Below are 14,195 nucleotides of genomic sequence, written 5' to 3' on the forward strand. Positions count from 1 at the left end.
GTGCACATCAATTTTCCCATCGGCGACCTGAAAGATGTGCTTCAAAAAGTCATGGCTTCGGTTTTTTTTTCTTTTCTTTTCTTTTTTGTGACAATTGGGAGTTGGAGCTTTGCTCCACCATCCCAAGACTCGGATCCAAGAGACATCAAAACTTTTGATATTAAACTCATTAGAAGGTTCAAAATTGAAATATATGACCAAGAGATCCTGGAGCGTGCCATAGCTTCGTTTTCCCTCCATACACAATTCAAAATTCAAAAGCAGTAAACAAAGAAAAGTTAGATGAAATAGTCTTCTTCTCCACCCAAAGAAGAAGCCCTAAATATCAAACCTAACCAATAATTTTAGGCTGCAAACGCCGGAAAGTCTCAAGTCGGCGGCCGCCCACTTGCAGCGGCGGCTTCGTGGCTAGTGGGTTGGTTTCGCCTGTAGAAGAGATTGCTGTCGTTGTCTTATCTTCCTTGGTGGGTTTTGCTTTTTTGGCAGTGGACATTTGGAGGAATCTCCAAGGACCAAGGGAAAGGCCGAGAGGTTTCTTTTCACTATCTATTCACTGTAATTTTTTACAACTTCGATTGGATTAATGATTACAGGCAAAGACAGAGTTCCATGTCTCAAGAACTGCACTCTTTGGTACATTGAACGTTTTCTTCTGTCTTTTCTGGGGCTTTGGAAGTCGAGGCAACCGCATTTGCTTGTTCAACAAGCAAATGAAAGTTTGCCAACTCAATGAAGAGATTTGCCTTAGCAGTTTAAAAAACAGAAGCCTAATCTATTGCTTTCTTCTCCCGTGAGAGAGTGACATTAACCTGGATAATCTAGTTACTTCTGCACCTTTTTCGACCAAATCATCGAAACTGATTGATTTAATTTCGAAAAGTGATCAATTCAAATCTTTCCAATAGTTTGGTTTGATCTAATTTCAGCACCCTAGTTGCTCGAAAATGAAACTGTGCATCACCACCTGTCTTTCCAACCTTCCAAACGTAATTAAAAAGAAATGTCTAAATCAGGGCCTAACACTAAGAAAATGAGTCATTCTGTAAAAAGAATGTGAAAGTTCGTTTAGAAGAGATTCATCATGATTACACAATTCAAGGACATTCTTGCCAGCAAACAATACAAATGGTTGAATGTACACTTCAGTAAACACAGTTTACAGAAGACAGATAAAAAAGATCTTTCCAGGAGAAAGAAAGAGGAAAATCAAAGAAATAAAACTCTCTACAAAAGCAATGAATCTGGCGCAAATTTAGAGGATTCTCAGCTCTATTGTATGGTGAAACCGTGTAAACCACAATATAATTTGGGTATGAAACTATGTTTTCTTTTAGCCTATGAAATACAAATTTCTGGTATTACCCCAATGTCAAGTAGTCACGACCCTTCATATCTTTCTCCAAGAACATGTCGAATGCAAGACATTCTCAAGACTGACCTGCAGAAAGCAAATGATTCCTGTTGTGCTAGTTTATTTAGTCTCCTCTCCCCAATTAGGATGTTCATACTTTGACAGTGACATGGTGGTTGACGTTGAAGAAAACAATCATTGAAGGTGTGTCTCTAAAGTTCCTCTTTGCTGAATTTATTCCAAGCTTCCTGTTTCATTGCAAAACGAGTTAGACAGTAAGAGATGACAGTCAAAACAAGCAAAACTAGTATTGCTGGGTCCACGGACGGAGTGAAGAAGGAGGGGAACAATTGCACATTTTTACTCCACCCTAGTTGAGACAAGAAAGTCCCCGAAAAAATGGAAAGAATAGTAAAAAAAACAATCATTTGTCTAGTTCTTCTAGGACTACTATAATTTGTGACAGAAACCTTCCAAATAGGAAATCAAATCATCAGGTCTTAATCTATAAATCTACAAATAATCAGTATCCACATTCAGTTTAAAAGCGCGTGAAAACGAATAACCCAATTCTCTAACATGTAAACTACCTTGAAAGATCATTCTTCCTCATCATTTAAAAACCAGATACCAAATTTAAACCAAAATTGGAATGTGCTGCAGAGCGGAAAGAAGAAAAAGGAGAAATTGAGAATATTGGCAAGTCACCTTAAGGATATCAAAAACCTTCTCTGCAGTATATTTCTGTTCAATACTGGCACCCTTCTGTTGAACCTTATCCGGATGGATGCACAAGACTGCCTTCCTATAAACTTTTTTAACTGAGGTAGAAGTAATCATATCTGTCAATGAAACTGGCTCCCAACCACATTCGGACCAGAGAACCTAATCACCAGTAGAGTGGAGATTAATTAGCATGCCAATAGCTGAATGAATCTATATTGTTGCCAATTAAAGCCATAAAATCTGGTCAGGTTCAATGTGTGCTCTCCTAATTTAAGGTTAGAGGTGGCTTCTTTATGTATATAACTATTTAAGTGTCTACAAGAGATTCTGAATGTCTGTGTATGTATAAATATATAATAAACACAAATATTGTGGGTAAAAAGAGATTAAACAAAAGAAAGAATCAGTAGTCCTTCCAGCCCCTGGGAATAGAACAACAAAACCCGAAGAAGCATATGTTAGATATAATTTTTTGAATTCAGAATCAATAATTAGTATCCAAGGTCATGGCCCATAAACATCATACACCATACAATTCAATAATAAATGATCAAGTCCTCTCCTCACAAGCATCATCAATTGACGGGGAAGTAAACACATCTTAAGAGTGGTTACAATTAACAATATTACCAAAGGAGAATTGATGGTTTTAAGCCTTCTTGTATCCTCTTAAAACAAGCCTATTGCAAGATCCAACAATGACTTATTGCTGTAAGAAGTCAAAAGGAAAATTTATACATTTTAGGTACTTTGATTTTCCATTATCCTCAATACTAGCCTACATTTTAGGTACTTTGATACATCATAAAGCAATTCCAAAAATGAGAAGTTTCTTCTCTTCAGGTGGATTAAAGGGGAAATGCACGAGCATATTAAGATCTTCTACTCTTCTCTTGTTGTTACTTGTTAGAGACAAGAGTCAAAAAGTACTTAGCTAATTGTACAGTTCACATTTAAAAAACAAAAAAAGTAGAAAATAACGGATGCTTGGTAAGGAACAACAGAAGTAGAGAGAAAAACTAAAACCAAGAAACGCACATATTGTAATGATGATAACAGTGCACGCATGTTGCCTTCCTTCCCTGCAGCCCAGCGCTTAATATCAGCATCTAAAGACTCAGCAATCCTCTGGTCAAAGCAAACAAAACTGGCATTAAACCAACCAAACCTATGTATTTTACCTAAATGAGAACTATACTTGTAAAATCAAAATACAATTACAACAATCGAATACTAACACGCTTCTCTTCTTGTTCATGCTGTGTTTGAAAGTCACGCTGATTCAAATCAGCCACTGCTCTTGCCTGAATTTAAAACATTAAGATGATGTAAATTCTCCTGTTTAAAGATAAGCCAAAAATGGAAATGAGAATTTGATAACATTTTGCCATAATTACTTGATAAGAACCCCACTTTTCCCTTAAGTCTATGCCTTGATACCTACTAGGAATCTATTTGGACTGCTTTTGATTCAATGACAAGAATATCCATCTAAGAAGATACTAGATAGATCTAGCCTCTAATAGGTAGACAAATTGTAACAAAGAGAAAAGAAGAAAGAGAAACACAAACTGCACGCTCTTGGGTCCGTTGTAGACGCCCCAATCTAGCTCTTCTTCTTTCTTCACTCTCTCCCTCAACTTCTTCAAAATGTCCAAATGAGGGAGCATCTACCATTAGAGAAAAGAGGGGGGGAAATCAAAATTTGAAGGATTGAAGAAAAATAATTAAGAAAATAGTCATCAATTACATATAATCATATACTAAAGCATCATTCCATGGTATATCACCTCCAAAAACCGATGCAAAGTCATCCACGAGATTTACAGCAGAAGAAGATTTTTTTATGTTGGATGAGGCTCCTGAAGAAGTTCCCTTGGGTATTTCAGGTGGTTTGTTGTATTTAGGAACGTCAAATAGAGGATCCTGAAAAATAACCCCCACAACATTTACAGAACTGTTCATACAGTAGTTAAGGATACAAAAAAACAAGCATAATATTGCTCCAACTGCAACTGCAACAAACTTTCATTTTTTTTTCCTTTGTACAAAATTTGATGGTGATTGAATGAAACAATGGCTCTCACCACAGTTGCTGTTCGTGACCTTGGAACACTTTTTGATCGAAAACCCACATTGAAAAAGGAGTCCAGATCATCTACAGTCTTTTGATTATTTACTGCTGCAGCATGTGCATCTTTACTATTTCTATTCGCTGTGCGTGTTGAAGCATTGACTTTCCCTTCATTGCTATTATTCTGCACATTCCCCCTCGCAAAATCCTCCAATTCATCAATAGGAGAGGAAGAGAAGCTCTTAACTGTACAGAACATCTTAATCCTGTCAGATTATGATGAGATTGAACATACCAATATTTATGAATTTAGGGAAGCAGAAGCACCTTTATCTGCCTTATGACCTGGCTTTGGTATTGGAGGAATTCTGAATGGTGGGGAAGAGCTTGATGAGCTGTCAAATTTTGTGCTTCCAGACTTACTGAACTTGCTAATTTCCTCCAAGGGATCTGAGAAAGCCTCAGATGAATTATAAGATGGGAGTGAAGTCGATTCTAGTTCTATAAAAGGATCTCTTGCTGAACTGAAAGTTGATTTAGTTGTATGAGAAGTTGATGGCTGGGACAGTTTGTCTGGCACGCTAGCTCTGTGAAAACAAATAGAAGTCTAATGCATCAAATTTCAAGTAAATACACTGAAGAGAAAAATGGACCTGCGGGCAGAGAATGGCATGGAAATGATCTAGTCAACAATGGCAACATGTAGAAACCATAGAGAGTTCGGCAAAAAGGGAACATGGGGAAGATAGAAATTTGCATTCTACAAAAACAATTAAAATTTGTTTTCCCCTATTGAAGAGGGCTTCTGTTGCTGAATGATATTGTAAATACTCTACGCATGATTAAAGATAAATAAAAATTGCTAGTCTATCATGGTATTAACTGCAGAGGCAATGTTGTCAGTTTCATTCCAGTTAGTTTGTACTTCATTGACAACAAAATGCTTTGATTGGTAAGCAAGGCTAAGCTAGTATTAATATGCCTCATCAGCAGAAACAAATGTATGCTGGCTAGTATTTGTCACTTGAAATAAGTATCGTCAAATTTTAATTTTCTGATTTGAATGTTGCATATATGGAACCAAAACAAGGAAATTATAAGCATTTCATCAACGACAAGTTACAGATACCATTATAAAACTAATCTTACAGTAAAGGAAATGAAATTGTGAAGCCAAGATTGTGCCTTGAGTTGTATAATCTTCTTGTAGTTATCAATTAAACTGAGTAGCTTCCAATATGATATCTAAGAAGCTAGATATACACAATATATGAATATAATTCTATGTCAGTCTATTAAGAAGTTTAATCCACATACGCACGATGGTAGAGCAGATTCACAAACAAAAACTAGAAATTAAACCACATTTTTCTGGTACCAACAACATAACTTAATGAAGGCACCTCAAACAATGCAGGCCAGTTTTGCGAGCATCATACAATAATTATACCTATTAATTCGAGAGTTGCTATTGCCAAAGCCAGAAATCAATTCATCAAAAGGGGCTGCGTTATTTGCTGCATTTTTTAATCCGTTCGGCTTCGGAGTAGTTGTCTTAGTCACATTGCTGCCAAAATCACCTAGCAAATCATCAATCTGAGAAGTTTGATTCAAAGAAGAGGAGAATGATCGGAGCGGATCCTCCGTCTTTGCTGTAACCGAGCTCTTGAATCCGGGAATCCCACCAAATACATCATCATAGGCTGGATCTGAATTCTTCGGCTCAAAAAATATTGAATCGTAGCCAAAAGAAGACGGAGCACTAGCGGAATTCCCCAAATTTTTCGTCGAATGATTGAGACTCCCGAAAAGATCATTGTAATCATCCAGCCCGCCGTAACTGTCGGGTTTAGTGTTTTTCTGAAAAGATACGTCAACAAAACCAGAATCGAACGAGGATTTGCCGTTCAAACTCGAATTGTACCCGGAATTCCGAGACTGGAAGGATTTTGAGGTAGTGGGTGTCTTTGAGGCAGCCATTGGAGCCGATTTTCCTTGCGGCTTCAATCCAAATCTTTCGGTTAATACCCCAAACTCGTCCATTGCAGGCGTAATCACAAAATCAAAACAATGGGATCACAGTTTTAGCTACGAATTCTGATCCCGTGACCTCGATGAAGAGTAAAGTAAGCGTGAGAATTTTCTATTCCCCCTTTTTTCTTCCTAACGCAAAACCAATCTTCTCCAAAGCAAAAGCGAGCTGGAATCCGAATAAAAGGAACTGGAAAACTGCACAAAACAGGAATCGGAGAACGGCGGATCGAGGAAGGGGATTGGCGATTAATAAAAACTAAAAAGTGGGGAAGAACGAAGAATTAATGCCGCAGATAATTGAACCATAAACAAGATTTTGAGGGGAAAAAATGGAAGGAGAGGAGCAGGTAAATTTAAATTAATCCAAAAATAATATAACGAAACAGCTTCGTGCCCCCCTGGTCTTCTCTCTGTGTACGTATAAATATTTGAGTGGAAGCCACGAGGCAAACAGCTGCTCACCCTGTCGGTGATACCCTAGCAATGGAAATTTCATCAATTTTATCACGTGAGCTTATGGAATATTTACTAGATAAATTAGTTACTAAAAGAAATTACTTTATTAAATTAGCTTTATTCAACCTGGTGAGGATTTGAATCTCACGTTAATAGTTTTTTTTTATAATAATCTTTAAATATTATTTTATCCATTTAATTTTGATTTTAATTTATTTTAGATACTATATTCTTAAAACTTCAATTTTAGATACGTTAAGTTTTTAATACAATTTAATTACTACGTTTTAAAAAAATTACATAATTAGTTTATGTATATATATTGTCACCTCACTTAAGAAGCATATTTTGAAGTTAACTATCAAAAGTAGTTTTTTATGGGCTCAAATGAAGTTTAAACCATAAATTTTCAATTTCACCCGATAACATTTTAAATTTTGGAAAGTGTTGCCATCTCCACCTTAAATTTTAAAAATGTTGCAACTTTTATTTTTGATAAATTGTTATTTGAAAATTGGTTGTAAAACGTTATTTTCATTCGCCAAAGAATTCAGAGGATACATTTTTTTATTGAAATTTGTAAGTTTTTGCCAGAATTATTAATCATCAAATCAATTAATTAAACTTAATTTTGTGCTTAGGTTGATTTTCATTAAATCGAAAATAAGATGTTTACGGTGAAAAATTGATTTTTTTTCTTTTTTTTTTTTTCTTTTCAATAGAATTGAACCAATAAACAGCTTCTAGTGACTCAAATCAAAACCCCTAAAATTCGTCGGAGTGTACAAACTGTGTCATCGGAGCAGAAATTCTAAGCAAAGTCCGGTGCCATTATTATACACCAAGTTGTATCGCACTGAGCATCACTGTCATCGGCCACCAGGCGGAAGGAATTTGTTCGCTCTCGCTGCCGTCGTTTCGTTCTTCCAGTGGCGCGAGGAAGAAGATGACAACGGTACGACACACTCGCTGTTTTGGAGTTGTAATGGATTAATAAAATTTTTCTAGTTCTGTTATCTTTTTTTTATTGTCCTGACAAAAATTTGAACTAGCAATAGTTCGGTTTGGGAATGAGTAACTTTCTGAGGCTGTGCATTCAATTAAATGGCGGTTTCTTCCACAATCTTATTCTCCATTACTTGTATTCATGTTATTGACACTGTTTGAGGCGAAGTTCAATTCTGGTACCATGATGAGAATTTGCAGCTATCAGAGAAATAATAAATTTCCAGTATGTAGATTGTTAGCTAGGCTGTATAGTTCTGGTGAACAAATTGATACGGTATCGGATTCAATCCGACGTATATGTAAAATCATGATGACATGCCAAACCCTGGCGCTTGATACCGCCCTTGACCAAAGTGGGATTAGGATTTCACCTGAGATAGCTGAGGCTGTCCTCAAAAGATTCGAGAATGCTGGCATGTTAGCTCACAGGTTCTTTGAATGGGCTTCCAAGCAACGAAATTATGTCCATAGTGTGAGGGCTCACCACTCTATGATTGAGTCCTTAGCTAAGATAAGGCAGTACCAGATGGTGTGGGATCTGGTGAATGATATGAGGAATAAGGAGATTCTAAATGTTGAAACCTTTTGTATTATCATGAGGAAGTATGCTAGAGCTCAGAAAGTTGAGGAAGCAGTATATACATTTAATGTCATGGAAAAATATAACATGAAACCCAATGTAGCAGCATTTAATGGGTTGCTGAGTGCTCTTTGCAAGTCCAAGAATGTGAGGAAGGCTCAGGAAATTTTTGACAGTATGAAGGACCAATTTGTTCCTGACTCAAAAACCTACAGCATACTCATTGAAGGATGGGGTAGGGCTCCAAATCTTCCCAAGGCAAGGGAGGTTTTTAGAGAAATGATTAATAGCGGCTGCATTCCTGATGTAGTGACATATAGCATTATGGTTGATGTTCTTTGCAAGGCAGGAAGAGTCGACGAGGCAGTTGGGATTGTAAAAGAAATGGATTCTAATAATTGTGAACCATCATCATTCGTCTATAGCGTTTTGATACACACTTATGGCGTAGAAAATCGGATTGAGGATGCAGTCTCTACATTCTTGGAGATGGAAAGAAATGGAGTTACAGCTGATGTGGCAGCATATAATGCTTTAATCACTGCTTTTTGTAAAGCAAACAAGATTAAGAATGTCTATAGGGTGTTAAAGGACATGGATTTAAAGGGTGTTCACCCGAATTCGAGGACCTGCAACATCATTATAAACAGCTTAATAGGCAGTGGGGAAACAGATGAAGCATTTAGAATATTTCGCAGGATGGTCAGGGTGTGTGAACCAGATGTAGACTCTTATACCATGATCATTAAAATGTTTTGTGGGAAGAAGGAGCTTGATATGGCTCTTAAAGTCTGGAAGTATATGAAGAAGAAGCAGTTCATTCCGAGCATGCACACATTTTCTGTTCTCATTAATGGACTGTGTCAGACAGGCAATGCTACGAAAGCTTCTATCTTGTTGGAAGAGATGATAGAGAAGGGAATACGGCCTTCTGGTGTCACATTTGGAAGGTTGAGACATTTATTGATTAAGGAAGGAAGAGAAGACGTTCTAAAATTTCTGCAGGAGAAAATGAATCTACTTGTCAAGGAGCCATTGTGTGATTGAGGAATCTCAGCTGGCTGGTGCCTGGCTGCCGAGACGAAGTCTTGGAGGTCTGCTTTCTGTCAGCAGGACCAAATATTTTTTTCCATTGTCAGGTAACCATTTCCCCTGTTGGCCTGCTCTTTGAGTTGAATTCGCTAAGCCTCACTTGCTATCCCAGTATTTGATTCAAAGGAACCTATTATCTTTGCATTTAAGGTCTCATGTATAGACATTATTTCTTTTGACACTGGATTCTTAGGAAATTGCATATTCGGCCTGCAAACTAACTTTTCCAACAATAAAAGAACATAATGTTGGACATTGAAAAAATCAAAGATTAATTACTTAAAAGTAGCCTTACACTTTAACATGCATGCAAATATTATTGCTTCTATACATCGGTTTTTGGATTAGTATTGATAGAGAAAGTAAACTTGGATAAAGTATACTATTTCAATGCTAGGATTTATAGTTTCTGTTCACATTCACTCTTTTCAAGTTTCCCATATTTCATTATATTATTATTTGCAGGCTGAATGACATGCTTTTTCTTTTTCTTACTTTCTTTTGGTGGGATGGGTCATGGGTGGTGGGGGAACCAATTCGTTTCTCTAAGTGCATTTCTTACTGCTTTTGCAGAGCTGAATTACAAAGGCTTAGCAAGAGGGTCAGATGGATTTGAGTTGCCACTGCTGATTTCGACAGATAAGTGTTTGTTTTCCAGACGAAGTCTCGAGCCATTTCTCGCTTGAGCCTCATCCTAGTTCACTTGCAAGTGATTTTACAGGCAAAGCATCAAGCTATTTCTCAAAACCATAAAAGCTGGTGGTTGTATGCAGAATCTGCACGATCTTGCTGAAGAGTTTTATTTATATCTGATCAAGCGTACAGGCTATGCATTTAAATCTTTTTGGCTTGGAGTGAAGAAAAAGTTGTTTACCAATCTCTGCCCTAATTTCGACCCTGCATGTGTAGTAGTTATTTTACTCCCATCATGTAACTGCAAACTAATTGGTAATTATAGTTCAAAAGCAAAATTTTCAGGTCATGGACCGTATTTTCGTTCTCTTGTTATAATTATTTATTAGGAAGATTAAAGAGTAAGGACGGGAGCAGGCACTGCTTTTGGAAGTGCTTGCTGACAAATGTCGAGAGCTGCCCCTCTACAAAAATTACTTGGGGGCACATTTGAAAATAATTTTAACATAACTTTTATCATATCACTATAAAATATTATTATGATTTTGACAATAACACAGCAAAAGTTACATGTTAGCCTACCACAGCCATTACCTTCAAACTAATAAATGCATGAGAAAATTTGAAGATATTATTTTAAGAATTTGAATGTAGCAAATTGGTAAACGTTTTAGAGATGAAGGTAAACAGCAAGCGACTATTATTTAGGGGGCAGTTCCTAACTAAGCGACAGGACCTCTAATCAGGAAACATTCCATACCAAAGAAAGAAAATATAGTTTGAAGGCAGTAAAGTCAACTTAACACCACCGTTAATATTATGATAATGATAAATGTAATTACTGTTCCCATTGCCGGCCTCTCCCCCAAATCAAAAACAGAAACAAACTACTCAGCACCATAGGGTGCAGTGATCCTGCAGTAGCTAGAGGGAGTGAAATATAAAATCTCAAAAACGTAGTTCCTGTCTGAAGAGCTTAGTTTCCATCTCAGTGCCTTTTGCCTCTACATTCGATTTTAGAAAGCGCCACCCCTGAAAGCTTGTTCAACTCATACAGCAGTCCACCGGAGAACAAGAAACTGCAGCAGAAGAAAACAGTAATTTCTCAAGATACTCAAAATTTTAGAATCAATCATATTGTTTTGATATGGTTCTTGTAAATCTCAATATTTGAAGGGTAAATAAATGTCTCAAGTCTTAATGGTAGGATTGGTTTTCAGCCTTATAATCACAATTTTTTTAATCTTTGTGAGGTATTTATTCATTATGGTGGTTCCTTCTCCATTCTTTTCTCCCATGGGACGTAGCTACGAAAACAGTAAAAAAGTGTGATAAGTCAAAATACCATGTTGTGATGCAAACTCTATGAACAGTGCTTGCAGCAATCAATGCAACTGCTTCTGCTACAATGACTACACAAGAAAAGTAACTGGTTAATTAATTCTGATTCATCTCCAAGGAACTTGGCAGATGCAGGCACTATGCTGTTGTTTATGTTAGCCTACAGAATTAACTCGCATTAAGGTTTTCAACCAATATCAAGGAAAATTAATTTGTTACAGAAGAACATAAAAGAAAATAGCATCTTGAGGACAAAGTTTCCAACCTTCCAAGCTCATTTTTAATCAACTTCAAAGAACAAATTTGCAATTGAATTTGAATGTCTACAAACAATAGCATTAAATCTAATGGATTCTATTGGCAGGCATTACAACAGCTCACATTACGATCTTTCTACATTCTTCAAGAGTAGAGCTTTAGCACAAAATCAGGAGAGAACTATTTTAAACAATGAAATTTCCATTTCATGCATGATTGACGAATCAAGTGTAGGACATAATCAACAAGCATTCAATCAAAAGCATAATCAAAGCAGTAGGATATGAAGATATGGGTATTGATAGCAGCCACAAATACATAACTAGGTCCATACACAAATTTATTTCAACTCACTCGAAAATCATCAACATTCAATGGCATTAAGGAATTGATTATTGGAACTTAGCCACTCGGTGATATCATAAAAGTATATAGTAGTTGCCATGAGTGTTAACCTCCCCCAGCATGTGAGGATTAATTATTTAAATTAACAATAACAATTATGAACATTTGTAGAAAACAGTTTTTTTTTATAAGAAACATTTGTAGAAAACAGTTAGGCTTCGTTGTAGTTAATTATACAAGAAATCAACAAATATTCTAGTCTGCTGCACTAGAAACAGACAAACTTATTAAGCAGAAAAAGATTGTGCAGACAAGAACACAAGCGACTAAACTTACCAGCTCCCCATCCAGTTCGCACGCCACTTGCTTCCTGGAAGTTTCCTATGAACTGCAATAAATAAATCAAGAGAATGCAAATTATCATGATGAATAAAAAATTTAAGCTGAAAAGCATAAATTGAATGTAAATTGAGCTCAAAAACAGCATGTTGTAATAGAAGCAATAGATCACGATCCCAAATTCAAAATTCTGTATACATGCTGATGAATGAAGCAATCAGCATGCAGCTGAGGCATTGCATAACTTGTCTTAAATGCATGAAATACAAATGGTTCCATAACACTTGACAGCATCATTTCTAATATGAAAAACCATTTCTCATACAACGAGATTGGACTGGAAGTAAACATAAAATGGGGACTCCAACGCTATAATAAATGTGCCTAGAATTGTAGACAAAGGAATGTTGCACAAATCCTTGTAAGTTGTAATCGATGCATGATGGAAGGCGACAAAATATCCCACAATTTATTCAAGCGATATCAGGCAAAAAAAATGTGACAAAGGTGGATGCAGCTGCTAAGGGGACAGGGTTGGAGTTATTCCAGAATTTCTCTAAACTCCCTCCCGAAAAAGCCACCAGATCCAGTTACCCTAGAAGATGAAATGCATCACACGTTTTGTCAAGCTGATAAAAGGATAGAAAGCGTTTGAACTCACCGTTAGAAGAACTAGAAATAGAAGAGAACTGGTGAATCCTCCAAGTATGGTAAACAATTCCGATGAAGCCAACTTTCCTCTATACATCTCTTGAAGTGAAAGAATGACAATGAACAGAAGAAATGAGTAAAGCATGGAACTCCCAGACCCCGCCATTGCCTTCAATAGTCACAAGCACAAAAACAATCATCAACTATCGAACCACGAATAATAACAGCAACAGAAATCACAAACCAGCCAAACAACTAGACCAGTGATTAAAATGAGCAACAAAATACACCCAATTGAGAATGCATAATTCGGAGCCTCACATGTACAAAAATTAAAAAAGAAAGAGAAAATGCGGATCCAAAACCACAGGGGGAACAAACATCTCAGCGTCACGCCTCCACTACAAGCAATAGATTAGTTCTAAATAACCTAGTTATAAGAATCGACTAATCAGAATCAATCGAAGGCGGAGCAAAGATAAATAATTTGAAGCAAAAACCAAAGGACGATGCAATTCAGTTCAAATTTGCTCAGTCGAGTACATAGAAAAGTAAATTGTAGATCCAATTTCATCTTTTCCACATGAATTTCCCAGCAACCTAATGGATCGAAGGAGAGCTAAGCAAATACCTCAGGCAGCAGCTCAATCGCAGAGGCTCTCGGTTCTCTCTTCTCAGACGACGCGTCGACGGTTTACGTCGATGGCCCCCTTACTAACCTGCTCTAATACTTCGCGTTTAAAGAGCGAAACGGTGTCGTATCAAAAGTACATTTTTTTGTTTTAAAAAAACTAGAAATAATTGCAAATTATATTTTCGCTATTGCCCATTATAATACAAATTATAATGTAAAAGGAATTGTAAAAATGTTATCAGAAAATAATAATAATAATAATAATAATTTTTTTTTTCTATAGAAGCTGAGAAACATAATTGAAGCTTAAAAGCTGAATTTATTGAAGGAAAAAATTTGGCTCAAGGAAAAACTCCATCTTGATATCATTAAATATTTTATAACTTATTATTTTTTTTTCATTTCTCTCAATTAATCGTCAAATATTCAATAGTGTTAAAGAAAAAAATTTTTTCCATTTATAAATAGGGAAAAAGTTTATCTTCTAGAGCAAAAATCCTCTCCTCTAATTTTTTATGTACGAGCACTAGAAATTTTTTAATATATGAATTTTACTTTTAGAAAGGGATTTTTCTTTTTCTTTTTATAATTTTTACGCACGAAATTTTTTGAAATATAGTCGTAAATTTATTATTAGAGAGTTTTCTTTATACGTAAAATTTGTGTTAAAATT

General features: G+C 36.2%; 3 protein-coding genes across 3 annotated transcripts; 1 reads left to right on the forward strand and 2 right to left on the reverse strand.

Annotated features, from left to right (window-relative positions):
* Nucleotides 1–1,060: 1,060 nt before the first annotated feature.
* On the reverse strand, nucleotides 1,061–6,594 carry LOC111011847 (Chaperone DnaJ-domain superfamily protein). The gene is made up of 9 exons (XM_022285763.2): nucleotides 5,602–6,594; nucleotides 4,479–4,738; nucleotides 4,165–4,397; nucleotides 3,868–4,003; nucleotides 3,650–3,747; nucleotides 3,316–3,381; nucleotides 3,116–3,205; nucleotides 2,060–2,236; nucleotides 1,061–1,599 (listed from the first exon to the last, which is right to left on the reverse strand). The coding sequence occupies exons 1-9, from the start codon at nucleotides 6,192–6,194 to the stop codon at nucleotides 1,564–1,566; spliced, it is 1,689 nt and encodes a 562-aa protein (XP_022141455.1). The 5' UTR covers nucleotides 6,195–6,594; the 3' UTR covers nucleotides 1,061–1,563.
* A 796-nt stretch (nucleotides 6,595–7,390) lies between these two features.
* APPR6 (Tetratricopeptide repeat (TPR)-like superfamily protein) lies at nucleotides 7,391–10,312 on the forward strand. The gene is made up of 2 exons (XM_022285651.2): nucleotides 7,391–9,368; nucleotides 9,895–10,312. Exon 1 carries the CDS (start codon nucleotides 7,789–7,791, stop codon nucleotides 9,274–9,276), a length of 1,488 nt encoding a protein of 495 aa, XP_022141343.1. The 5' UTR covers nucleotides 7,391–7,788; the 3' UTR covers nucleotides 9,277–9,368; nucleotides 9,895–10,312.
* Nucleotides 10,313–10,748: 436 nt separating this feature from the next.
* LOC111012021 (keratinocyte-associated-like protein) lies at nucleotides 10,749–13,673 on the reverse strand. Its single transcript, XM_022286044.2, has 5 exons — nucleotides 13,520–13,673; nucleotides 12,899–13,057; nucleotides 12,235–12,286; nucleotides 11,300–11,366; nucleotides 10,749–11,033 (listed from the first exon to the last, which is right to left on the reverse strand). Exons 2-5 carry the CDS (start codon nucleotides 13,052–13,054, stop codon nucleotides 10,943–10,945), a joined length of 366 nt encoding a protein of 121 aa, XP_022141736.1. The 5' UTR covers nucleotides 13,055–13,057; nucleotides 13,520–13,673; the 3' UTR covers nucleotides 10,749–10,942.
* Nucleotides 13,674–14,195: the final 522 nt, after the last annotated feature.

Source organism: Momordica charantia, assembly GCF_013281855.1.
Source record: "Momordica charantia cultivar OHB3-1 chromosome 4 unlocalized genomic scaffold, Mcharantia_2.0 BLBB01000004.1, whole genome shotgun sequence".
Classification (NCBI taxonomy): Eukaryota; Viridiplantae; Streptophyta; class Magnoliopsida; order Cucurbitales; family Cucurbitaceae; genus Momordica; species Momordica charantia.

What these genes read in the sequence shown, in the direction of transcription:
- LOC111011847 (XM_022285763.2), bottom strand. Translation starts at nt 6,194, where the DNA reads ATGGACGAGTTTGGGGTATTAACCGAAAGATTTGGATTGAAGCCGCAA. An exon ending in CTTTGCATCGGTTTTTGGAG is followed by an intron (nt 3,748 to 3,867) that starts GTGATATACCAT and finishes CTCTAATGGTAG; the next exon opens with ATGCTCCCTCATTTGGACAT. An exon ending in TGTTATCATCATTACAATAT is followed by an intron (nt 2,237 to 3,115) that starts GTGCGTTTCTTG and finishes ACTGGTGATTAG; the next exon opens with GTTCTCTGGTCCGAATGTGG.
- APPR6 (XM_022285651.2), top strand. Translation starts at nt 7,789, where the DNA reads ATGTTATTGACACTGTTTGAGGCGAAGTTCAATTCTGGTACCATGATG.
- LOC111012021 (XM_022286044.2), bottom strand. Translation starts at nt 13,054, where the DNA reads ATGGCGGGGTCTGGGAGTTCCATGCTTTACTCATTTCTTCTGTTCATT. An exon ending in TATTTCTAGTTCTTCTAACG is followed by an intron (nt 12,287 to 12,898) that starts GTGAGTTCAAAC and finishes TATTTATTGCAG; the next exon opens with TTCATAGGAAACTTCCAGGA. An exon ending in GCGAACTGGATGGGGAGCTG is followed by an intron (nt 11,367 to 12,234) that starts GTAAGTTTAGTC and finishes TTTCTTGTGTAG; the next exon opens with TCATTGTAGCAGAAGCAGTT.